The sequence below is a fragment of the Cottoperca gobio genome, chromosome 19 (assembly GCF_900634415.1).
Source record: "Cottoperca gobio chromosome 19, fCotGob3.1, whole genome shotgun sequence".
Taxonomy (NCBI): domain Eukaryota; kingdom Metazoa; phylum Chordata; class Actinopteri; order Perciformes; family Bovichtidae; genus Cottoperca; species Cottoperca gobio.
The window spans coordinates 17999454-18024995 of record NC_041373.1 but is presented as its reverse complement, the minus strand read 5'-3'; the positions used below and the strand labels follow the sequence as shown (position 1 = coordinate 18024995).

Sequence of the window (25542 nt, the reverse complement as noted above, 5' to 3'; positions counted from 1 at the left end):
TGTGTGTGTGTGTGTGTGTGTGTGTGTGTGTGTGTGTGTGTGCTGAGTGAAATGACAGACTGCTCGTTTTAAAGCAAACTAAAAAAGCTGAAATTAACTTTCCAGCTTCAGAGGAGATTTTACTGGCATGGCACCGACGTGAAATGTCTGAATACGTTTGGATTTGTTTTTTAAAGCGAACTATTCCTTTAGCAGGCTGCAGAGGAGGGAGGTGGAGGTGTATGTTGGTGTCAGAGGGAGGGGGGGGGGGGCAGTGAATGAAGGGATAAACTGAGTTTGTTTTGGATGGGGGACAGCCGGGGGAAGAGCGGCAGAGGGAGCCGAGACCGTGAGAGAGTCAGCGGCCAGTGAACGACCAGCAGCTGGACGGAACCACGATCAAAGCGGTGAGTTTGTGCGTAAAATGGAATCCTGTACTCCTTGAAAACAGTCAAATTGTTGTATTTCAACACATATTGGAGTGATTGTGACGGAGACAGAGGAACTGTTGGGCACAGGAAATTAGAATTGAAAGTTTAATACCCAACCTGCTTAATTATCTATATCATGTGGACAAGCTGCGTTTTATTTTTGCGTCAAAAGACAAATATTTTCAAATGTTCTCACACAGAACTCAATCCTTCATGTTGTCTCGTCATTAGGTGCGCGATTTGAACAAATACAACGCTGGTATTTGTACACATTAGATAATATCGGAGGGATTCCCACATGTTTAAAACTTAATGTAACCATCGTCCCAGTTTACGCACAGAGCAATAACATGTCGGAAATGGAAGGTATTTTCTCGTAAAAGCATCCAGAGGCGTTGGAGAGTTTTCTCACTGTGCCTGGCCAGGGGACACGGGTTTTTTCAGGGGGATATGCGTTTTGGCACAACACCGGCGGGGAGAGACACTGCGTCTTTGTGCGCGGCCGGCGCAGGCAGCTCCTCTGCGGTCTGCACTGTTGATCCCCGGGGGAGCGCGGACAAACAGTCCGGCAGAGAAAATTCCTCCATCTCTAGTTTCTTGGCCCCTTTTCTGCTCAGGGGGTCCGAGGAGCTAAACCAGGTCTGCTGCTAACATATCAAAAAGGAGACTTGATTTCAATGCAACCTTAAAGTTGACTTCAAAAGTGAAATGTAACATATTGTACATGCTCTTAATTTATACTAGAGACGTACAGGGATGTCTGTATCTGTTTAACCAACACGATCTGTATCTGTATTCGGATAGAACACCGACAGTGGGCGCTACTGATGTGTTTATAAGAGCTGTCGCTCCTGTCCCCACGTAGTGCTCTGTTTGGATCTGGATAGTTTTTCACTGCTTTTATGTTTTGTATGTTTTTTTTAATTCAACCAACAGACGAGAATAAACCTTTCTGGCTGCCATATTTTCAGAAATGTTATTAATATGCACCGTCCCGGTTAAATGAACAAAATAAAATAAATGATACAAAGTCACATTAAATCAGAAAAAGTTGTTTAGTAATGCAATTTGTTGTTGTTTTTATTCAGGAAATTAATACATACAGCTAAAAACTACAGGTTCTAATCTGAATGTTTCTCCGTATAGCACTTATTTATTATTATTATTATTAGTTTATAGTGCATTACAAGTGATCACTGTGCAATAATGTGTCTTTTATTAAATTACTAATCACAAATAAATAAATATCTTGTGGCCACAATGATATGAAGTTTATTTAATGCATACAGCGAGTGCTTCACAAAGACAGACATACATATATGTGCATTTGGAAATTTTTAAGTTTAAATTTTAAATTTGCAAATAATTTAAGTATAAATACGAGCTTAGATAACAGAGAAACATCTTACACACAATTAAAAGTGGTTGTTAAGGTGCCTCCTCAAAGTATCAACAGAATCCATATGAAGATAAATAACTTTAATCACGCCGAGGAAGAACGATCTGCTTCCATCGCATTATTTGTTCCTTCCCGAACAACATTCGGGGATTTGAGTGCATCCCTCAGCGGTGCAGGTTTCATCGTGCCAACATTTTGAGACTCCAAATTTCAGAGTGTGGAGCTGTGCAGCTTTTCATGTCCATTCCTGCGGATCAAGACTGTTGATCCGACATGGGAATGTGGTTTTAAGGCATTCCAGTGAAGTCTGGGTCAGCCCAATCTGAGCAAAATAACACTAATCCCCAAAAAGTACAGAATGATGGAGATATTGTTATTCACACTGAGCTGTCGTGAGGAAATATAAAACTGACACACACCAGGCTGTGGTACATGTACGGTTCATCCTCTTTATATTTATGTTTTACCTGCACGGGTCCTCGTTCTTTCTGCTGTAAACAAGTCAATAACAGCAGAAGTGTTATCAGCTCAAATGTATTTATGTAAGAAGTAAAACTACAAATTCTGCAGAAAAATGTTCCTCTGTAACTGATTTATAGCTAATTATTAGATTAATACTTTTAGTTTTCTAGTTTAGTCTAGCAGTTCCCAAACTGGTGGATTGAGCCATTTGAGGGTTTGTGAGAAAAGAATAATAATTAATAATGATTATTAATTATAAATTATAATAATAATTATTATTATTATTAATACTAATAATTAATAATACATTGTAGTTGTATAGTGCTATAAAAACATGTACTTTATTGTACAAACAGAAACAGTAAAAGCAATAACAGTATAAACAATTTCATTACATTCATCACAACAGGGAATAAAGAGGGGGGGGGGGGCAGATTAAAATATTTAAATAGGTCGTTTTGAGTTCAGTTTTGAAAGAGTGGAATTACATTTTTACAAAATCTGAAAAAACAAAGTTCAGTACAGTTTTCCATTTATTGCCTCCGTTCCAAATCAAAGAAACAAATGTATACATCTATAGTCAACATATATTTAATACAGTAAATCAATGTCATCAAACATTATGTCCATAAAGAAACTCACACTGTGAAGGAAGCAGAACGAGAGACTCTAAAGTCTCCACCTGAGCTCACCTGCAGTCACTTCCAACAAGCAGAGGATCCTGGAGGAGGTTTGTTCTGAGAGAATCCACAACACTCGGCTTCATGAGCAACTTTCATACATGTTGTAAGTTGTTTATCCTGTACACACGACATGTACTGCACGTCTGTGTCGTATCCTGTACAGTCTGTAAAGCCCCCTGACACAATATTTGCTCCCTTGCCTCTCAGGGCTTCCACAGTAAAGACTATTAACGATGGTTTCTGACCTCACACACACGAGTGAATGAAGTTAAAGCTGTGACTCTCCCTCTCAGATGTGCTCCCAGCTCTGTCCTGACGCCCTCTGGGTCCTGATGCTGCTCTGCATCCCTGCAGCACACGCAGCAAAGTGTCCGCAGCAGTGCGTGTGTGACCAGATCCAGCTCACTGTGACCTGCGTCAACAAGAACCTGACCCAAGTTCCTCTTACTGTCGACGAGGTCTCCTGCTCACACACACACACACACACACACACACACACACACACACACACACACACACACACACACACACACACACACACACACACACACACACACACATACACACACACGCACACACACATTTCTATAGTTCCCACCTGGTTCCATCTAATGTGAAATCCCCTTTCTTCATAGATCACGGTGAAATTAGATCTTCGAGGCAACGACATCCAGGAACTTCCCACCGGGGCTTTCAAACACACCCCCTACCTGACGCACCTGTCGCTGCAGCGCTGCAACATCCGGCGGGTGAAGGAGGGGGCGTTCCGCGGCCTCGGTCGCCTCGTCTTCCTCAACCTGGCCAACAACAACATTGACATCCTCTACCAGGTCGTCACACACACGCTGCAGATCCCACAACCAAACACAAACATTGTATTTTGGCAGGAAATTAATGCATAAAAGTAAAAACTACAGTCTTCATGTTGATGTGCAGTAACTGCACGACGACTTAGTGCAGTCAGAGTTCTATGTTGATGCCTTAAGTTAAGAGTTTCCTTCAAGTCCCAGTTAAATATAATATATAAATCAATTCAATCGATTGCACAAAACACCCGTAAGTCTTCTTCTTAAGGTTTCCTTAAAATGTTCACTGAAGTGTTTAAGGTTATCTCTTTATCTTGGATTAATCCCTTAAAGTTCGTTAAGATGTTGCACTAAAGACCTTAGCAACCAAAGTGAGGAAAGAAATACGAGGAACCGCTGTAAAATGTTGGTAAATCATTTAAAACATTTGAAGGGATTCAGTGAAACACCCTTAAATCAGCACTCATGCTGTCATGCTTAAGGAGAAAACTTAAGGTGTTTTGTGCAACCTGCCACTAAAGGAGGCACGAGACGAGATGAATAAATCCCTTTTTCTATCACTCACATGCACTTTTTAAAAGCTAGACTGAACTAGACTTTAACCTCGAGACACGTCTCATCAGTGCAGCACGGTGAACTTTTTGTCTTCCTCCGTGTTTTGCGAGTCCAGGAGTCCTTGGACGGCCTGTCCTCGCTGAAGCAGCTCATGATCGACCGTAATCGCGTGGAAGAGATCCAGCCGGGAGCTTTCTCTCAGCTCGGCTTCCTCAACCTGCTCTCCCTCACACACAACCAGCTGGTCTACATCCCCAACATGGCCTTCCAGGTAGCGAAATACATATATTTATAGGATATATATCCTCTCTAAGTGTTTGTATTTCACTATTCCTGCATTTTATTATTGCAGAGTTCTATTGTATGTTGCATTGTTGGAGAAGCTTGGGATTTTAAATGTGCCTTTGAATCTAGAATGTGAAAAGGTGCTTTAGAGAAATGCAGCCGACCGCTTCTTGTCCCTCCAGGGTTTGCAGAACATCAAATGGCTTCGTCTTAGTCACAACTCTCTGAACTACCTGGACACCGAAGCCCTCGCCGGTCTGTTCACGCTCACACGTCTCAGTCTGGACCACAACGAGCTGCAGTTCTTCCCCTCTGAGACCATGACCCGGTACGTTATGCTGCAGAATGACACTATCTGAAGGCAGCGGTGGAGGAAGTATCCTTTACTTGAGTAAAAGTACTAACACCACACTGTAGAAATACTCTGTTACATTCAAAATGTACATAAAGTGTTAAATTTAAAAGTTCCCAATGCAGCAAAATCTAAAATACATCTCGGTATCCAGACTGCCGGAGGTGACCCGTCTTGATCTGAGCTACAACCCGATGACTTACGTCGGAGAGGAGGTGGTGTCCATGGCCAAATTGACCCACCTCTTCATGGACCACATGTCCCTGCAGGACATGGACAACACGGCTGTTTCCAAATGCCCCAACCTCATCCACCTGGACATCAGCTACAACCAGCTGCGTGTCGTCCAGCCTCTCTCTGAAGGGAATCCCAAGCTGGCACGCCTCAACCTGGCGGGGAACCCCGTCTACTGCAACTGCTACCTGCGTCCACTCAGGTATCGCCGACGTCTGTGGATGACTTCTACGCCACAGAGCTTTAAGTCCGTCAACCAAAAGCTACTAATCCTCTTTTTTTCTTTGCACCTCACTTCAGGGAGTGGTCGATCCGGAACAAGGTGAAGCTGCTGGGCACATGTGGAGGACCGGCCCATCTGTCGGGGGAGAACCTGGAGGCCGTTTACCCGTCTGACCTGCGCTGTCAGAGCCAGGAGGCCATGCTGAAGGCCGAGTTCGAGGAGGCAACCAGGGTCACAACACCACCCACGCAAGAACCAGCGAACAAGGTCAAGTGTCCGGCCAACTGTGTCTGCGAGGTGAGCGTTGGAGTGTACTCAGTTCTTGGTTTATCTCGCTGCACAGCATTCTTGCTCTTTGAACTGTCACAAAAACGTGACACAAAAGGAGTATTGAGAAAGTTATTGATATTGTTTCATGTCAGGCTGAGACGCACCATTCCTCGTGCGAAAACCGCGCTCACACCAAAGTTCCTCGGGGTTTCTCTCCAAACACACGACTCCTCGACCTGCGTGGAAACCACTTCCACTACATCCCGAGCAACAGCTTCCCTGCCGTCGCCCAGGTCGTGTCCCTGCATCTGCAGCGCTGCAAGATCGTGGAGGTGGAGGGCGGGGCCTTCAGTGGCATGAAGGGACTGATCTACCTGTACCTGTCGGAGAACGACCTCTCTTCCCTCAGCCCTGACGCCTTTAAAGGTCTTTGAAATGCCTAATGAAATTGCACAGGAGTAAAAATACACAATCAATCTACATATCAACACTAGAAAGATCTATATCTATATAATACATGATATAAATGATAAGGAAATAACTTAATCAATTATTTATTCTGACTTGAATTGAACTTCTAAATGTAAATCCACAGGCCTCCCTCAGCTGACTTACCTCCACCTGGAGAAGAATCGCTTCACCGGTTTCCCCAAAGGAGCCTTTAAACTGGTTCCCAGCCTGCTGGCGCTCCACCTGGAGAACAACTCCATCCCCAAGCTGGAGCCAGACATGCTGAGCGAAGCCGAGGGCCTCCGAGCGCTCTACCTCACCGGGAACGCCATCGAGCACGTGTCGCCCAGAGCGCTGGACCACGCCGGTGACCTCGACACGCTGCACCTGGGCGGGAACAAACTGAAGGAGGTGCCCACTGAAGCGTTGAGCAAGGCGGGGAACCTCCGAGACCTGAGGCTGTCTGGGAATTCAATTCGCTGGGTCGGGCCAAATGCTTTCCGACCGCTGGAGAGGTCCCTGAAGGAGCTGTACCTGGACAACATGGGGCTGGAGAAGGTGGGCTGGCTCTACCTTCACTAACGGCAGTACAGCGGCGTATTAACAGAAATAATAATAATGACAGAACCGGGGGAGGGGGTGAAGAATGCAATGTCTTTACAAAAAATAACTTTTTTTTTTCTTGTATATTTTTTTTCTTTTAAAATGTTAAAATTTGTGAGTTATTTTCTCATAAATGTACGACTTTAATCTCAATTAATATTTTGGGGTTTTTTTCTCGTAAAAAAACAAACATTTACCACTTTAATCTCGAGTTCTCTTTCTCGTAAACTTTGACTTTAATCTTGTAAATTTGTGAGTTTTTTTTTATCTTGTAAATTCAAAACTGTATTTATTTACCCCCCCTCACAATGGCCCTAATACGCCATCGTAGCAACAAATCCTTAAAAACAATTCTGCTCTGTTTTCCTCCAGATGTCTCAGAACTCCCTGGCAGGTCTCGGTGCAGCGCTGAGGAGTCTCTTCCTGGAGGGCAACCAGCTGGAGGAGGTGCCGAACCTCCAGCCTCTCACTTCTCTGGAGGTCATCAACCTGGCCGACAACCCTCTGATGTGTGACTGCCCTCTGCTGCCACTACGCATGTAAGACGACTGCAGTGAGCAACAGGAGTCTTCAGCTCCTTAAAGCAGGACGAAGCATGTTCTGCATTACTATCTTTACAAAGACACGATGAGTTTACAATCATAGTGAACTTGATTTTACTCCCTGGTTATATTTGAGCTACTCATTTGGCATGTTTATTAAAACACTTACAGGTGGATCGAGAAAGTCAACCTGAAGGTACGAGCCACCTGTGCCAATCCCCCGGAGCTGAGGGGTCGCAGGGTGAAGGACGTCCACGTCTTTAGGGCGTGTCCCGGGGGGGAGAGCCTCCCTTCCCCGCCAACCGTCACCCCAAAGCCCGCCAAGGCGCCCAAGGCAACCAAACCCAAACCGATGCACCTCAACGGCATCCGGCAGGTCAAGATGCTCAAGGTGAAATCTAAACTTCGCAAAGGTTCGAACACAAAACCGGCTGCAGCCAAGAAAACCAGGGAGAGACGCAGCACGGCCTGAGCCGCCTTTTGTACGACGTTTTTAAAAGACAACCATGGACTCAAATCTTCTAGAAATGTAACCTGTCGACACGGTTTCACATCAGTTCTCCATATACAACATAAACATGTAATAACTTCTGCAATAATCTGCTGCATTGTTTAATGAACAGTTTAAAGGCAGTTTGTACTAAAGTATTGTACATACTGCAGTGGTTAATAATATAATATAATAATACATGCATTATGGAATAACCAACCAACATGTCTTCATCTCTACATGTTATATTTCTGAGCAAGACTTTATGGAGACAATGAAAGAATCTACTGAACTAATTGTATATTTTAAAATTAATTGAATGTAATAAAACATTTGTGTTATGAATGAAGACATCCATTCATGCAACTCCCACCTGTAATAATCACAATTGTTTATAACAAACGCGGCAGATTATAACAAAATGTGAGCGTTATTATACGTGAAGTGTAAATGTTTTACATGTTGTATAATGTGTCTCCTGCTTCACATCCACAGCAGCTCTGAAGAAAGTTTTATCTCCTTGAAGGAGGAACATGAAGTTAATGTCACTTTCTTTAGTTACTTGCTCAAATATTCTACAATCTTTGTCTTTATGTTAGTTATCATTAACCACTATACTCTGAATGTACTCAACTAGAAACATTGGAATCAGGAAGGTTTGTTTTTAATCAATTATTTCATATTTACAAAAAAACAACACGTCTGGATATAAAACAGGAAATAAAATAAAAACATTACAACAAACATTTGTTTACTTTGTCAACACAGAATGACCTTCAGGGTCATATTTACAGGTGTGTTACACTCACAACTAATTAATTATGCATAAATGTCACCGTGTAGTGGAATTTATGAAGAAGGAGGAGAAGAAGAAGAAGAAGAAGAAGAAGGAGAAGGAGAAGAAGGAGAAGAAGAAGGAGGAGAAGAAGGAGAAGAAGAAGGAGAAGAAGAAGAACAACAACAACAACAAACATTAAAACATTCAATAAATTAAATGTTGTGAGTGTGTGTGTCAGAGTGTGTGGTTAGTTGAGCAAGCTGTTCTTCATTGCATGAGCGTGTGTGTGTGTTTTGTTTACTTCCCTTTTCCTGTGTCTCTGAAGTCAGGTGTCTCCCTCCCCCTCCACATGCCTCCCCTGTTGTAGCCAGGATACGACACCCTCTGTCTTTAGACCCTCTGTCCTCAGACCCTCTGTCCTTAGACCCTCTGTACTTAGACCCTCTGTCCTTAGACCCTCTGTCCTCAGACCCTCTGTCTTTAGACCCTCTGTCCTTAGACCCTCTGTCCTCAGACCCTCTGTCCTTAGACCCTCTGTCCTTAGACCCTCTGTCCTCAGACCCTCTGTCCTTAGACCCTCTGTCCTTAGACCCTCTGTCCTCAGACCCTCTGTACTTAGACCCTCTGTCCTTAGACCCTCTGTCCTCAGACCCTCTGTCCTTAGACCCTCGCATCGCACAAGGAGAAACTTCCTAAAAGAAACCCCATAATTAAAGGGGAACATGGAAGAAACCTCGGGGAGAGCAACTGAGGAGGGATCCCTCTCCCAGGACGGACAGACGTGCAGTAGATGTCGTGTGTACAGGATAAACAACATACTCTTTTTAATCATGGACATGCATATAATTCTGATCACAAGTATAAGAATATAACATCATACATAGTAATGCGTATGGTACTTTAATCAAGGTATAAAAGTACACAAATATACATACATAGTAAAGTGTACGTCACATGGATCAAGATATAAAAGTACAGCAACATACATGGTGATGTGTTCAGTACATAAATCAAAGTATAAAAGTGCAGTGTGCATCTAAGACTGAGCAAGTGACACTAAGATGATAAATTCATGTTTCCACAATAGCGTTAACCCCTTTCCACACAAAAAGGAGCACGAGACGTGAATGCCACTATTTCAGCCACTGATTCACACAATAAAGCTGCTGATGAAACGCAGGAGGAGTTGCCAACAGGTAAGGGACAAGGTCAAAGTACAAAGTCAAACTGACAGACGCCATTTTCTCGTCGACAGAGCCGCAGCAGCAGAACAGGGTGAGTGTTAACAGCAGCTCTGCTGGGGTTTTACACATTCATTCTTTAGTGTGTCCTGCTGTGTGTCTCTAACAAGCAGAGTCCTGGAGTCCAATGTGATGAAATGTTTGTGAGCATCATCGCTACATGTCACACAGCAGCACAGTCCAGATGGAGAGCAGCCTCACAACCCGTCACCCTCCGGATCAATGCTTGTTCTTTCTCCAACCAGTCAACACTAAACTTCTTCTTCTTGCTTTTTACCTTCTAAAAGTTCAAATTAACTTTGTGTCCGTTTCGGGGCGGAACTCCCGGAAGTAGTTTCAAAATAAAAGCCGTGCTCCTGTAAACAAGGTGTCCGGTGCTGACAGTGACTCCGGGTTGATAGCAGACATGCGCAGAGTGTGTTGACATCTGAGCAGGAAGAAGTTTCTGCCTTTTCCCTCCAGAGACACAGTTTATACTGCAGTTTGTACCGGAACACAGATCACATGAAACTCAAGTGCTCCACTCTAAACCTTTGTGTTTTATTGTTGATTTACCAGCTCGTTAAAACATGTAACTGTAGATATTGTTGAGCAAAGAGTTGAAGAAATCGGAGCTTGAATGTCGAATCAATACAGAAAACTTGTAGTTAAATCGATATATTTATTAATATGATAAGTCAAGCATGGAACATATTCTCAGCTGAGAGACGTTCCTGTTTTGCGGCCTCTCCCCCCTGCTCCGCAGAAAAACGTCCCGCCTCTCGGTTACATCAGTTTTTATATCGTTTCCGGTCTTTGACGTCTGACGTCATCACGTCACATCATACGGGGTATTCGAACGACTCTGCCAGGGGGGCGCGCTCATATTATGCATTCACAATATCCCAATTATCCCTGATATGATGAGACAGTTCTGAGTGAGTTGAGCTTTATTTAATATATATAGTACCTAACATTTCTTCACATTATCTATGTAAATACGTGTTTCAGTTATTACACAAGATAATACATTTATTAGTTAATTATATCACAATATAAACAACACAAGCACAAACTACTTTATCATTTAGTAGAAATACATTTATTTTCAGTTATTTCTCCGTTTACTTTGATCACGGATACAATTCAATCCAGAGAGTCGGAGAGTCTGTCTGTCAGCAAGGAACACTTTTTACATTTACACTTTTATTTCTGCTCATTTCCGTTCAGTCACGTGAGGCTGATGATTCCTGAGCTTCTGCTTTGATAGGAGTTATATATTCTCTACTTTACCTGAAGCATTTAGCCTCATCAATCATCTCCAGCGTTCAAAAGACACCACCATCATCATCTGGTTATTAAATAATGGATCCACAATCAGAATATCAATAAGTACTTTTACTGAAGTACTGCACTTGAGTAAATGTCCTTTATACTTGTACTGCACTACATCTCAGAGGGAAACATTGTTCTGCTCTCAGTTCTTCCTGTCAGTTAAACATGTATCTCCAGATGATGTTTGTGATGAACTGAAGGATGAAGTTTCCTTTAGGAGAAGATTCTTCTGCTTCAGATAAATAATACTTTATACTGTGTGTGTGTGTGTGTGTGTGTGTGTGTGTGTGTGTGTGTGTGTGTGTGTGTGTACAGTAACTCTCAGACTGGAGAAGATGAATGATTTAACAGATGAGGAGGAGGACGGCTCAGTGTCTGCAGTCCCCAGCTGTCTGTCTCTGAAGAGTAACATGTCTATGCCCCAACCTCTAACCTTCAGTAATGAACCTGGACCCTCAGACACAAAGTAAGAGTCTGTTTCTTCTGTAAACTGACCTGAAGAGGATTCAGTTTTTATGTTCTCTTATAATCTACTGTTGTATGATAACATAAGCCCAGTAGAGTACAGTAAAGAAACACAGTAGACAACTGGGACTAAACTGTTATCATGTTGGAGACATAGGTTGTACCAATCAGTGAACATCAGCCAGCACTATTGTGATGTGTTATAAAGAACGTGTTCATCTCCACAGAAAGAAGAGCAACACTCCTGTTTCTGTGGAGGAGCAGCGGTCCAGCTGTGCTTTGTGTCAGGACGTCCTGAAGGATCCAGTCTCTACCAGCTGTGCACACAGTAAGACTGTACATCTGTCTGCTGCTGTCTTCATGTCTGAAAACAGGATTCTTCCTGCTTCATTTGTTTGTACAGCACATTATGATCTGTTATATATATTTATTAATCTCACATGTGTCTTCTCTTTCAGCAGATAGAGGTCTGCAGGAGGTTTTAGATGAACATAGGATCAGTCTGAAGAGGAGATGTGAACGTGTGACTGAAGGAAGTGAAGAAACAGTGAGTAAAACCCTCCTCAACAGGATCTACACTGAGCTCTACATCACAGAGGGACTGAGTGAAGAGGTTAATACTCAACATGAGGTGAAGCAGCTTGAGACAGCTTCCAAGAAAAAGATCCTCCGTGATGCTCCAATCAAGTGCCACGACATCTTTAAAGCCTCACCTGACCAACAGGTACACATCAGAGTCGCTCTGACGGTCGGCGTCGCTGGCGTTGGAAAAACCTTCTCAGTGCAGAAGTTCACTCTGGACTGGGCAGAGGGTTTGGAAAACCAAGATGTCAGTCTGCTGATTCCGCTTTCCTTCAGGGAGCTGAACTTGATCAAAGCTGAGCAGTACAGTCTTCTCAGGCTGCTCCATGTTTTCCATCCAACCTTACAGAAGGTCACAGCAGAGACGCTCGCTGTCTGTAGCGTTTTGTTCATCTTTGACGGCCTGGATGAAAGCAGACCTTCACTGGATTTCCACAACAATGAGGTTGTGTCTGATGTCACACAGCCGTCATCAGTCAACGTGCTGTTGACAAACCTCATCAGCGGGAATCTGCTTCCCTCGGCTCTCGTCTGGATAACATTCCCGACCTGCAGCAACCAATCAGATCCCTCCTGCACGTGTGGACAGGGTAACAGAAGTACGAGGCTTCACTGACGTCCAGAAGGAGGAGTACTTCAGGAGGAGATTCAGTGATGAAGAACGGTCCGGCAGAATCATCTCTCACATCAAGACATCCAGGAGCCTCCACATCATGTGTCTGATCCCCGTCTTCTGCTGGATCACTGCTACAGTTCTGGACCACATGTTGACTACAGACCAGAGAGGAGAGCTGCCCCAGACCCTCACTGACATGTACTCACACTTCCTGCTGGTTCAGACCAAGAGGAAGAAGCAGAAGTATGATGAGGGACATGAGACGAGTCCACGGGAGCTGACGAAGGCTGACGGGAAACTTCTTCTGAAGCTGGGGAGGCTGGCGTTTGAACATCTGGAGAAAGGAAACATCATGTTCTACCAAGAAGACCTGGAGCAGTGTGGTCTTGATGCCACGGAGGCCTTGGTGTACTCAGGAGTTTGTACAGAGATCTTCAAAAGAGAGAGTGTGATCTTCCAGAAAACAGTCTACTGCTTTGTTCATCTGAGCATTCAGGAGTTTCTGGCTGCAGTCTACCTGTTCCACTGTTACAGCAAGAGGAACACCAAGGTACTGAAGAACTTCTTGGGGAAACACTGGAAGAAGAACTTCCTGGGGAGTGACTGGAAGAATGACTCATCCCTGGATGTCTTCCTGTCTGAAGCCATGCAGAAATCCCTCAGAAGTAAGAATGGCCACCTGGACCTGTTTGTCCGCTTTCTCCACGGCCTCTCTCTGGAGTCCAACCAGAGACTCTTAGGAGGCCTGCTGGGTCAGACACACAACAGTCCAGAAATGATCCAGAGAGCCATCAACACCCTGAAGGAGATGAGGGGTGAAGATACCTCTGCTGACAGAAGCATCAACATCTTCCACTGTCTGACAGAGATGAAGGACCACTCAGTACATCAGGAGATCCAAGAGTTCCTGCAGTCAGAGAACAGATCACAGAAGGAACTCTCTGAGATCCAGTGCTCAGCTCTGGCTCACATGCTGCAGATGTCAGAGGAGGTTCTGGATGAGTTGGACCTGATGAAGTACAAGACATCACAGGAGGGACGACGGAGACTGATTCCAGCTGTGAGGAACTGCAGAAAGGCTGTGTAAGTCCAGATGTGATTAACTTTATAAATCAGAGTAGATTAGAAGTTTAGTTCTTCAAATATACACGAGAAAATTCATTTTATTGAATAAATATATCCACTTTTTACTTCATTATTTAGTTTCAGATGTTCTTGAGCTGTTTCAAACGCTGTGAGAGCAAAACAAGTGTTTTCAGCTTCTATCTGTGAAGTTCATGAACACATTTCTATTTATTTGTAATAATTGTTACACTTGACAGTTTCTTCCTCTCATTACATTCCTTTGGGGGATGGAGGCGACATGCAGACCTTGTCAAACTAAAGACTTTAGAGGTGCTCGAGGTTTCATCACATTTTACAGTTCTGAGTGAATGCAGAGAAGTTGTTGTTACATTCTAGCAGTTTCTTCATCATTACATCAGACACACAGGTAATACCTGAGTCTTTATATTAACATTTATTTCTGTACATCTCTGATACTTTCAATGATTTGTTTCCTTTCTGTTGCGTTTGTCAACAGTCAGTGACAGCAGAAGGTAGCTAGCAGAGACAGACCTAGGATCAGATCACACTGACACACTGTGGACATTATGGAAGCCTCAATGTAACTGCAGCACTACTCTCTCCCTTCATCTGCAACATTAAACACATATTACAAGTCTGCAGGTGATAAGTGATGAGAGTTATTGTTTCATGTCAAACACAGTGAGATCAGATGAACCACTGATGTCACAGCGGCTTGTCCTGCCTCGTGTTCTGAAGATGCCAGAGCAGAGACAGGGGAGTTCAGACGCAGTTACAACACACAAAGAATTCCTTACGCCGTTTATAATCCAACAACACTAAAGAACATCTAAATATAACTGGGAAACTGCAGATGTGTGTAAGAATCACTTTAGATTACCTGCTCATGAATCCATCGTGCTCTTTGCTGCCGTCCTCGCCCCGGATTCCATTTGTAACTTCTCCCCCTTTCATGTAGGCCTCAATCTTTCTAATAGAGGTTCAGTATCCTGTGGGCATCTCCCGAGTATCCTGGGGGGGGGGGACAATGCATATATTAAACTCAATAAAGATATTAAAATGTCTAACAGCAAATGTTTTGTCATCAAATGCATGAAATAAATGAATGTTTCCTCTTTCATAATAACACATTTTGTAATATATGTGTCCTGACAGACTTTATGAATGTTACATCTCAGAGACTGATTGTGAAGTCGTGGCCTCAGCTCTGAAGTCCAACCCCTCCCACCTGAGAGAGCTGAGTATAACACCACTGAAGGATTCAGTGAAGCTGCTGTGTGCTGGACTGCAGAGTCCAAACTGTAGACTGGAGACGCTGAGGTCAGTTCACTGACTGTAGCTCGTGTAGTAAATATAATTGGCACAATTTGCAGACAGGTGAAGACGTTGTAATTATTATTATTGTCTTCTTTATTTCTCAAATGTCTGAATATTGTGGAGAATGACGTAAAGTAGAGAAAGTAAATGTTTGACGGGACAGTTGTTGAGCTTCCACAGACTCACATTGTGCTCCATGAGTCAGTGAAGAAGATGTCAGTACTGAGGTGTGTGAGAGATATGAAGGAGGTTGTTAAACATCTGATGACAGAGAGAAACAGGCTGCAGAGACTTTGAGCTTTGATTACCAACACATTTGTATCATTGCTGACAGTGACCTCTAAACTTCTTCAGCTCTGAACAGATTATTAAACCTTAATAATAATAATAATAATAATAATAAGCTTTATTTGTAGAGCACCTTTCATACAAGAACTACAGCCCAAAGTGCTTCACAGCAGAAACATCAAACTTAGTAGAAGATGAGACAGAGCATTTACAGCACAATAATCACAGTGTTGATGTAAATGAGTGTGAAGTCAATTAAAATAATATAAATAACAGAATTAAAATAGTATAAATAACACTGGAGATCATGCCTAGTATCTGTATCTGTGCCGTACTTAACGACCTCCTGAAACCACGTTCATCACCATTCTTGTAGATGTTTGAAAGGATCAGAGCCACATGTTGAAAGCATGAGATCCACAATGGGCCCCTGTGGCCCTTCAGCTGGTTTACTCCCTTTGCTACACATTCTTCAGAGTCTTCCCGTTTCATAAACAAACCCCACTTTGTTAAGTTTTATGAAATCTATCGGTTAAAGACAGTTTTTCTCCAACAATATTCTTTAATCTTTCACTTTTCCACTAATTGTGTAAAGAACATGAAACACATTTATCAGAGGAGCTTCCTCTTGTTCCCGTGGTAACACCGTCTGTCTGATCTCAGGCTTTTCAAAAATACACACCTTTACACATTCAATGTTCCACCTTGAACTAACTCAAGCAGCAACATTGTTTTCTAAAGTTACATCATGTTTTCTTTATTCAGATTGGGGGGCTACAGTCTGTCAGAGATCAGCTGGGCTTCCTCTGTTCTCAGCTCTGAAGTCCAACCCCCCCCATCTGAGAGAGCTGGATCCTGTGGGACACCAAGCTGCAGGATTCATCAGTGAAGCTGCTGTGTGACCTTCTGGAGAGTCCAGACTGCAGACTGGAGACTCTCAGGTCAGTTCACTGACTCTCTGGTACTACTGTAGATCCAACATGTTTAATAATTATTGAACATAATTTATGTTCATAAATAATTTACATCATAAAGTCGTAACTTTCCTTTTGTTCATATTTTGACTTTTCTTGCACTAAATTGAGTGTGCAGTCACAGAAGACGAGTGTTTGTTAAAGCAGCTGTAGCAAATGTCCACTGTTAGTTATTAAAGTACATTTATGTTCACGTGTGGTAAACGCTCACATCTGTATACAGAAGGTCATCTGAACTAATATTAGTGTACACTGATGAAGTTTACTTTCTCAAGCACAAAGAATTCTTTGTTTCCTTCATTTCAATGTGTTTCCACAGATAATAAAGTAGAAGCTGATGTTATGATGAGCACAATAACAGAATGACAGCGTCACTCCAATTCATGGATTAGGACGTAGTAATGTTGAGCCACACATTTAAACCTGAACACATCTGATTGGATTATAAATGGATTTGTATCCACATCATGTTTTCTTTATTCAGATTGTGGGTCTGCAGTCTGTCAGAGATCAGCTGTGCTTCTCTGGTCTCAGCTCTGAAGTCCAACCCCCCCCTCCTGAGAGAGCTGGACCTGAGGAACACCAACCTGCAGGATTCATCAGTGAAGCTGCTGCGTGACCTTCTGGAGAGTCCAGACTGCAGACTGGAGGACTCTCAGGTCAGTCAGGGTCCGACTCAGTCTCTGCTGGTTCAGCAGTATTGTACTAACAGGGGGGTTAATGTGTTACTCACGTTGGGGAATCCCCCAGTTCTACCTTCCACTTGTAGCCTAGCTTAGCAGAACTAATCAGTGATTTCACTCATTGCCTGCAGGTTCTCCTGTTCTTTCATCTCGTGTTTCTTTTCTTTCATTCTTCCACTAACAATAAAACACAAGCTGACAATGCAAAGCCAAGCAACATGTTACAAGTTGTAACTTTGGAACTTGTGATTTCACAGAAGAGTGAGACAGGTAGTGTGTTTGGTTCTTGGATCCAGACTAAAGACGAGTTACTTCCTGTAATGCAGGCTCAGAGCTGTCTGCAGTCAGTTGTAGTGTTTGCACAGAAGATATGATGCCATGTAAAGCGTTCCATCAGTCGGCTCGTGTCAGGACTCTGAAGCGGGCTGACTCTAACAACAAACTGTTATTTAAACCTGAGACATAACTTTTGGGATTGTGTTCCTACAGGATCGATGACGAGTTGATCACAGCTGAGGAACACACAACATGTGAGTATTGCAGCATATCCTCCATTCATCCAGATATTACATGAACATCTGATCTTAAAATGAGATGCCCTCATCGTACACAAACTACTTTCAATTGTGTTTCTGTTTGATATATAAAATATATATTCTATTTCTAAAATATTCCAGAATGTTGTCTGCTAATGTTTCTCAGCTTCATTCAAGTTTTCATTGAGTTCTTTCTCTTGTTGTCCTTCAGAGGACTCCATCAAACTGGATGTGTGAACAAACCTGCCCGAGGAAGACAGCAAGGTGAAAGAGGAGCAGCTGCACAGTGTGAAGTATATTTATGGAGCTTCACCACAGAATCAAATGTAGTTATTGGTAATTGTTTGCCTGGGACCGACCTGCAGGCTCAGCTTGTATTAGCTCAGATCAACTGGTCCTCCTGCTGGAGAGACGAGTGGAAGATGGAGCAGTTCATATCTAAAGATATATATATATATAATTAACTTGGGTTACTTAAATATATTTCTTAAAGCTTAAAGTGCATCAACCTGTTCACCTTTCATAAGTTCTCTTGCTGGAGTTCTGATATACACTTGTACTTGTTTAAACTTCATCAGACTTCTTGTTTCTGATACTCATCGTCGCATCTTAAACATTATTCTTCATTTCTACATTAAACTGCGTATTAGTGGAAGTACTTTGTGATTCAAAGAGGAGACGACTCCTGATGATGTCATCAAGAGATATTTGTATCTTTTATCATTTAATTTGTAAGTTTTATGCATTATGAGAACATTGTGTTAAGATGTTCCTTTGTTATGGTTTGTAACTATAAAAATCGCCAAAAGATTTATAAAGTCTATATTAGAATATATTAGACTTAAACTATAACTTTTAAACACTGGAAACTAATAACTTTCTAACTTCATGGTGAACTCTGTAAAGAAGAAGAACGTAAGTGTTTCTCATTATAATGACATATTACTGAAGTTGATTTATTCCAGCTCTATTTCATATTTCTTATTGTTGTTATGCATTTATTTGTGTTCTTCTTCTTGTTTCTCTGTTTATGTTGAGTACATGTCTCAATCATGTGTGTATTTGAAGGTTTTTTATATTAGAATTGAGGGATTAAAAACATCATTCATGTTCTCCTCATTTATTTCTACTCTTTTACAGAAGATCTGTTCATTTCTGTGCTTTTAAATGTTTAAAGTTATACATGGGATAAGCACTTTATTACCAAAGAGGAGTTCCTCCTTTAACCTACAGGAGGCGCTGTTGCACTTCACTTTAAACATGTGTGATGAGTTTACAGCTGTCAGGAAATGTGGGACTTTTGGCCATCATGTTGTCATTGCCTATATTTAGAAACAATATATATAATTAGTTTGGTGATATAGTGTTGTATTCATTCCACACTGCTATTTCACACTTCTGGTTAAATGCTAAACTACATTTATTTGTCTTAGTACTTGTAATAAAGTGTAATCTTATGTTACGTTCCCTGTTAGTCTGGAGGAAAGGGAAGTAACAAGTAGAAATAAAATAACCCGGGTGAAGAAAGGAAAACGAGGCAACAGATTTAGTAAAGTAAAAACAAAGAGCATTTAATTCACATTGGAAAGTAAAGCGCCCCCACCAATACAGAAAGGCAAAACTCAAAACAACTGAAACAGAAAGCGACACCAGATATGGCAGAACAAAGCAACTCCACAAGTTGCTGTTCTGTTGCACAGCTCCTGAACAACTCCAACACGTAGAGGACCAACACCAGTCTCAGCACCAGCAGTGGTGGTTCTACACCATCATCACTGGGGGGGGGGCCTGGCTGGGGCCAAGTGTTCTGTCACACATTCAACCCGGGACAACAGAGATGAAGCAGTGTTCAAGCCTTCAATATCTTTAGTGAAGTATAAATAATGGCGCACCACAGAAACAATACCATGATTGGTCTGTTCCTGACTGATGACAGCGTCTCTCCAGTGATCAATCATGGCGTGCTGTTTGTATTCAGGTTCCCATGGTAACGAGTCCGACCGTTCACACTAGTGATGGAGGTCCGGCTCTTTTCAAAGATTCGGCTCTTTTGGCTCCCAAATGTCTCTTCATGTCGTGTCACTCGGAGCCTTCTATTCTAGCCTGATTTAGCAATTATAAATGGTTTGTGTGTTCGTAAAGCAATCTTTCATTCAGTGTTTTCATAAAAGTCTTATTTTTATGTTTTGTGTTTGGTTACAAAAACAAATCCACAGTTCCTATTGTTTAACATTTAATCAAACCTTTAAATGAACAACTTAACACAGAACCACAGCAAACAGATCAAATCAATAAAGGACAAAGTCTGAACATTATGACACTTTAGATAAAAGCGTCTATACAAGTCTAAAGTATTATTATTATTATTATTATTATTATTATAATAGTTAGCAAGTAAACATTACATGAGCTAACATTACTTGATTGTAAGACCTTTAGCGGCAGAAATTACATCGGCTATTCTGCTACTCTGGTACCATCAATAGCAAGCGCAATGTTTTTTATTCACTCGTCCCACATTAAAAAAAATGGCAGCCTGCAAAACTCCACTACATTTAGCCGAACTATTGACAAAGTGCAGATATTCCTCTGTGTGGTTGCAGATATATAGAGAGATGTGTTGAAGATGATGTCACGGTATGCCGATCAGCTGAACATCCTGTCTACAGCACAGTGATGGGGTACTATCTGCAGTGGGAAACCAGAGAGAGAAAAGCACCTGGTGCTAAAAGTGAGTTGAGTCAAGTCAGTGAGCTAGGCTAGCTACAGCTAATGTACAGCTGGTTGTTGTTGGGGGATACTTACGAAGATGAAAAACACTTCAGTGGTCAGATTTATGCAAATAATGTTGAATGAAGATTGGCATTGTCCACATTTAGGTTGGGTTAAATGGTTAAGTGGACAAGAGCATGACTTAGCAAAAACTGCTGTTTGCATACCGTGTCAAAACAAAAGCACCAGTTTTAAATGTTATTAGCTGCTTTCAGTTGTCATCGGGGATCTCAGGTGGTTTGGTCTTACTCTACCTCCTAATTGGCTCAGTAGTCCATTACCATCTATTGGTAAGCTGGGTCACTGCAGGGAGGTTCCAAATTGTTATTCGGCAACCTCTACTTGTCGTAGTAATTATGGCGGGAGCAAAGGAGGAAGTCAGGTGACTGCTGTTTGTTTCCCTTGTTAAAGCAAAACTCAATGTTGACTTGATTGTTGACATATGTAACATATGTAACTTACCTAACATACTTAACTTACCTAACTTAAGGTACAAACAAACTTATTTTCACCCACATTGTGATCATTTCCTAAACTTAACCAAGCAGTTTGTTTGAATGGTTAACCACGTGTTTGAGAACTATGACCACTTCACAACATGTTGGTAGGTGCAGTTTACCCATCTAATGGGCTGATAACATTTGAAAGGTGTGCTAAAGGTCACAGTGGTAACTCTGAACCATGGCTTTTGATTCCCAAGTAGCTTTTGTTGCCTAAACTCAGCTAAAACTTCCAATAATGCTAAAGTTTCATTTAAAAATCTGCTCAGCTAGAAAGGGCTTTTCATTTGTGCCATGGTGAGGAAAAGTATGATTCAATATTTGGTTATTCGTGTAACCGTCAACTACATTGTGCAATCTGAATTCAGTCACAGACACATTTTTAAAATGATTTGTCAATCACATAGAGAGCCTTGTAGTTCCACTGTAGGCAAATGAGCAGTCCCTGGACTGTGGATCAACTGGATTTAAAGGGACTAAAAAGTAGCATAATCATCAGATTCATAAACTCTAACACGCTAACATATCTTTTCATTTGCTTTACAAGCAGACAGAAGAGTTTGAGGCCTAGATACAGAATTGATGAGAATTGCCATCATCGGTGACAGGTCCACCCCAGGATCTGGCCACAAGACGGCAAACTTCGTGGTCGAGGCAACCAACATAGTGGGGGGAAAGGATATAAGTGCTGTGCTTTGCTAATGGGCAATATGCTCTTAATCTGAGCGATCGCAAGGAACCTTAATGTGCTTTTCATGTATTTTAGAAGCTGTTCTTTGAACTTGATGGACAGAAAGCCATGAAGCCAAAAGTAATGAGTGTCAGGAACAGCACCACCACATTTGAATCCGATTACATTGTTGTCTTGACTTGTTGTTCTACTGAAGAGTGTATTGATGAGCGAGCAAGCACTCCGTGTTAAACATTTTCAGATGCTGACTGTATCTCGTGTTTAAACACAATTTCAGCTCAAAATAAAAAAGGATACCTAACAATGTTGTTGTTGAATGAATTCCTCTCTTAAAAACTACTTCATGAACAAAAACATGAAAAAGCTCAAAACTAATCTAATTGCAGCAACTTAATTGTTTAAAACGATTGTAAGTACATTCAGTACAAAACACTTTGACTTTGAAATATTCTGTAAAAACAGTTTAGTTTTTGTGAGTAATTGTGTTTATGCTTCCAAATATTAAGGAAGTGGAAATTAAAAATACATTTGAAGAGGAACAGCTAATTCTCCTAACTCGATGTAGTTGGTTGGTTGAACATGATTTCATTAGAAGTTGCCAGAACTCAAAAAACAATGTTGCGTGGATTTTTGTTGTTGAGCCAAAGCATTTCAAATGAATCAATTAATATGACATTATTTCTTGTGTAAATAATTAATAATGAAGTGTTCAGATAAAAGCAGAGGGATTACATTGTCAATAGCTAAGCAAGCATGACCAGAGTCACTTCTTCACAGAATAATTAAAGCCATTCATCTGAATATTAGTCCCAATCACTGTACGTACAGCGATCATTTCAATCAGAAACATACATTAGGTGACAAATACTGGGTTACAAAGCAAGAATAATGGACTGACATTGTGTCTGTGATCAAGGACGAAAACAAACAGCCTGATTGGAACAGTCAAACCAGTTATTCCAGCAGCACACTATGGCAAGAGGGGTCCACTGAGGGATAACTCAATATACACGCAAACAAGGCAATGGCCTGTGTACGTTACATTAGGAGCTAATCGGAAACAAGCCCTTTCTAATGAGCCATTACCAAAATAACAGACTGAGGTCAGAGTTAGTGCTTTCCCTTATGGGCAACGCTGCTCTGGGTTTGGCTCCGTTTGAACGGTTGCAGAAATGAAGTATTTTTAGACTCTGAGTTTTAAATGCAGCCTTCATCTGAACACATGCCTTCAGAATCAAGTGATTGTTGTCTCTGATGTCATTTATTGTCATGTCAGTAAATACAGATGAAAGAGTGAAACGATCAATTATTTACATGTATTGTTCTTCTCTGCATCTGTGGCTCGTGTAGCTGGGGTGTGATTTAAGAGATCACTTGTCAGGAAATTAATATGTTGAGGAAATGGAATTTTCTGCTGATGAAGTTGTTTGAAGGCACTGACAAAGCTATTTTCTCAACCAGCTTATTACGATGAGCAATGTAGTCCTGCATGAACAGTAGGCTCAGTTGGGAAAATGTTTTGTCACGTACTTCCATGCACCAATCAGCGATGTTTAAATCAGTGTGTAATTATTATTAATAGCTATGTTCGCTCATTTCTTCACTTTCTCCCGACCTGTTGCATTTAAATCCCCCGTCTCTCTGTCGCTCTGTGTATCTGGCCTGTACCACTACACTCGCTGTCTTTGGAGCGTCTGCCCCCCTTCCTTCTTTCACATCTTTCCTAGATCTAATGGAACTGTGTGGTCTTGGTAAGGGGAGGGGGCACAACTCTCAACACTAATATGAAACATATATCTGCCTCTCCTTCTGCATGAGCCTTTAAAATAAGTTGAAACAATGATTTATTAACTGATCGAGACACTAAAGTAAACGTCATGACATCCAAACGTCATGTTCAAAATGCAAACTGCTGCCATGTCTGGTGTAAGTGTGTTCACCGTCATGTGTGTTAAACAAATGCATCATTCTCTGGAACTTCAGGCTGTGTGTTTTCATGAATGATTTATTTAGCTCGTGCTGTGGCCTATCACAGGGATTTAATCCAAACATGTCTCATTTACTCCTGGACCTGCACTCACCTCCATCACACTGTTGGCTCCACCATCACTTGTTCTTTGCTGCTGCTTCCCTGTGGCAGAGCTGCACCTTTCCTTAGGACTCTTCTTATATCCATCTCATCAATGAACATTGGCAGATTATGATAGTTAGAATAGCTATTCAGCCTTTCCTGCTTACAATTGTTTTCCATAGTGAACAGACGTTAGCTGTTCTGTAGCTAGCCAGTTACTACTGACTACTGACAGTACACCAACAAACATAGAAGACCTAATGTTACCACACTGTTCCCTTTCCTAGAGTTATTCAAAGCTAAGGAGCTAACACATATTAATAACTTCTATTACCTGAAGCCCACCTAAAATAGGCCTAGCTACGCCACTGCTGGGCAGGAGAGAGGTGCATCATGCAGACGCCCTCTTGTTGATCCTACAGAGAGGATACAGCTTCACGACTTAGACAGGATGGAAGAAACCTCATTTCCAGATGACCCTGGGAGTCAAAGTGTGTGTCCAGGCGCTGCTGAGACCCCGGGCTGGGCCCACCAACACAAAGCCATCATCGTGATGGTGATGGGATCCCTGATGTCTGCTGCGGGCGGACTCCTCTTCCTGCTCCAGGCATCGGGGGCGACTCCGCAGCCTCGGCCCGCCTCTCCGTCGGGCTGATGTTTGTTGTGACGGGGCTGGTGTGGACCCCCATCCTGAAGGAGAAGCAGAGGCGGAGGCGTGACTGCCAGGAGGCTGGAAGAGAAGCGACTCCTGTGATGTGAAAGTGGATTATTTTAGTCAATGATGCAACTTTTTCCTTTTGAAACATCCAACACATCACAAAGCTGGAGTGGATCTGCTGATACCGAGAGATGTGATGCGGTTATAACGGGCCTGTTATCATGACTAATGCATGATAGTTACACACACACACACACACACACACACACACACACACACACACACACACACACACCATTGTATGATCTCGTCACATGATGAAATCATCATACATATTACCAGGCATCATCATTGAATATCTGTATACGACAAAAACACACAAGGAAATAAGAAATTGTTCATTTAATTAGATTTGTGTATATTGTACGTACTTAACGGACTGTTTTACAAAAAGGGAACAAACAGCACATTGGACCATTTTCCGTTACCGGGAGTGTTTCTTGGAACACAGGTGTATTTCCAAGGTGTACGTCTGAATCTCTCTCTCCACCCGGGGGCCTCAGTGCACGCTCCATGTGTGCACTCCTGCTGAGAACTTCTGGTGCACGTTGTACTTTGACCCCTGCAGGTGGTTTCATGTGAGTCGATGAGGATTACGCTCCACTGTCCTGCAGGCGCACATCTGGACTAACTCTGCTTCTGCTTCGGAGGATCTCCATTGCTGCCATGTCCACACCTGAGCCGGTCCTGGAGAGGAGGTATGAAGGAGTCGGCCGCTGCAAGTGCTCCTTCTGGTTCGCGGTGGCCCACGACGTATTCGGCGTCTTCCTCATGATGGTGGGGGTGTTTGGAGGGCTGGTCGTCCACGATTTGTTCATCTACGCGGGGGCTATCGTCATCTTCCTCAGCCTGATCTGGTGGGTGTTCTGGTACTCTGGGAACATCGACGTGCCGCCCGAGGAGCTGGAGGACGACGTGGGTCTGATCAAGCTGAAGAACCGGGGGCTCAGCGGGGCGGTGAGGCACATGTCCGACCGCTTCTCCAGCCGGATCAGGAGCTCTTTCAGAAAGACAGGCACGTCCATCAGAGGAGACCCCACGAGCAACAACAGGCCTTCAAACACGGAGGTGTCGCTCTCCACTATATGTGACAGCTCCTTCGCCTCCCCAGCTGGAGAGCTCGTGAGAGACACTTTGTCAATATGA

General features: G+C 42.5%; 3 protein-coding genes across 3 annotated transcripts; all 3 read left to right on the top strand.

Annotated features, from left to right (window-relative positions):
* Positions 1-284: 284 nt before the first annotated feature.
* Positions 285-8620, top strand: chadlb (chondroadherin-like b). Its single transcript, XM_029455540.1, has 11 exons — positions 285-386; positions 3248-3412; positions 3590-3784; positions 4431-4586; positions 4783-4928; positions 5107-5388; positions 5487-5706; positions 5832-6105; positions 6275-6687; positions 7105-7271; positions 7446-8620. The coding sequence occupies exons 2-11, from the start codon at positions 3248-3250 to the stop codon at positions 7744-7746; spliced, it is 2319 nt and encodes a 772-aa protein (XP_029311400.1). The 5' UTR covers positions 285-386; the 3' UTR covers positions 7747-8620.
* On the top strand, positions 7781-16340 carry LOC115024892 (protein NLRC3-like). Its single transcript, XM_029456755.1, is given in 5 exon segments — positions 7781-7803; positions 12160-12685; positions 12687-13843; positions 15002-15166; positions 16217-16340. Coding segments are annotated over 5 exon segments (1995 nt in total).
* A 5158-nt stretch (positions 16341-21498) lies between these two features.
* On the top strand, positions 21499-25542 carry LOC115024891 (transmembrane protein 238-like). Its single transcript, XM_029456754.1, has 3 exons — positions 21499-21601; positions 24286-24433; positions 25011-25542. Exons 1-3 carry the CDS (start codon positions 21499-21501, stop codon positions 25540-25542), a joined length of 783 nt encoding a protein of 260 aa, XP_029312614.1.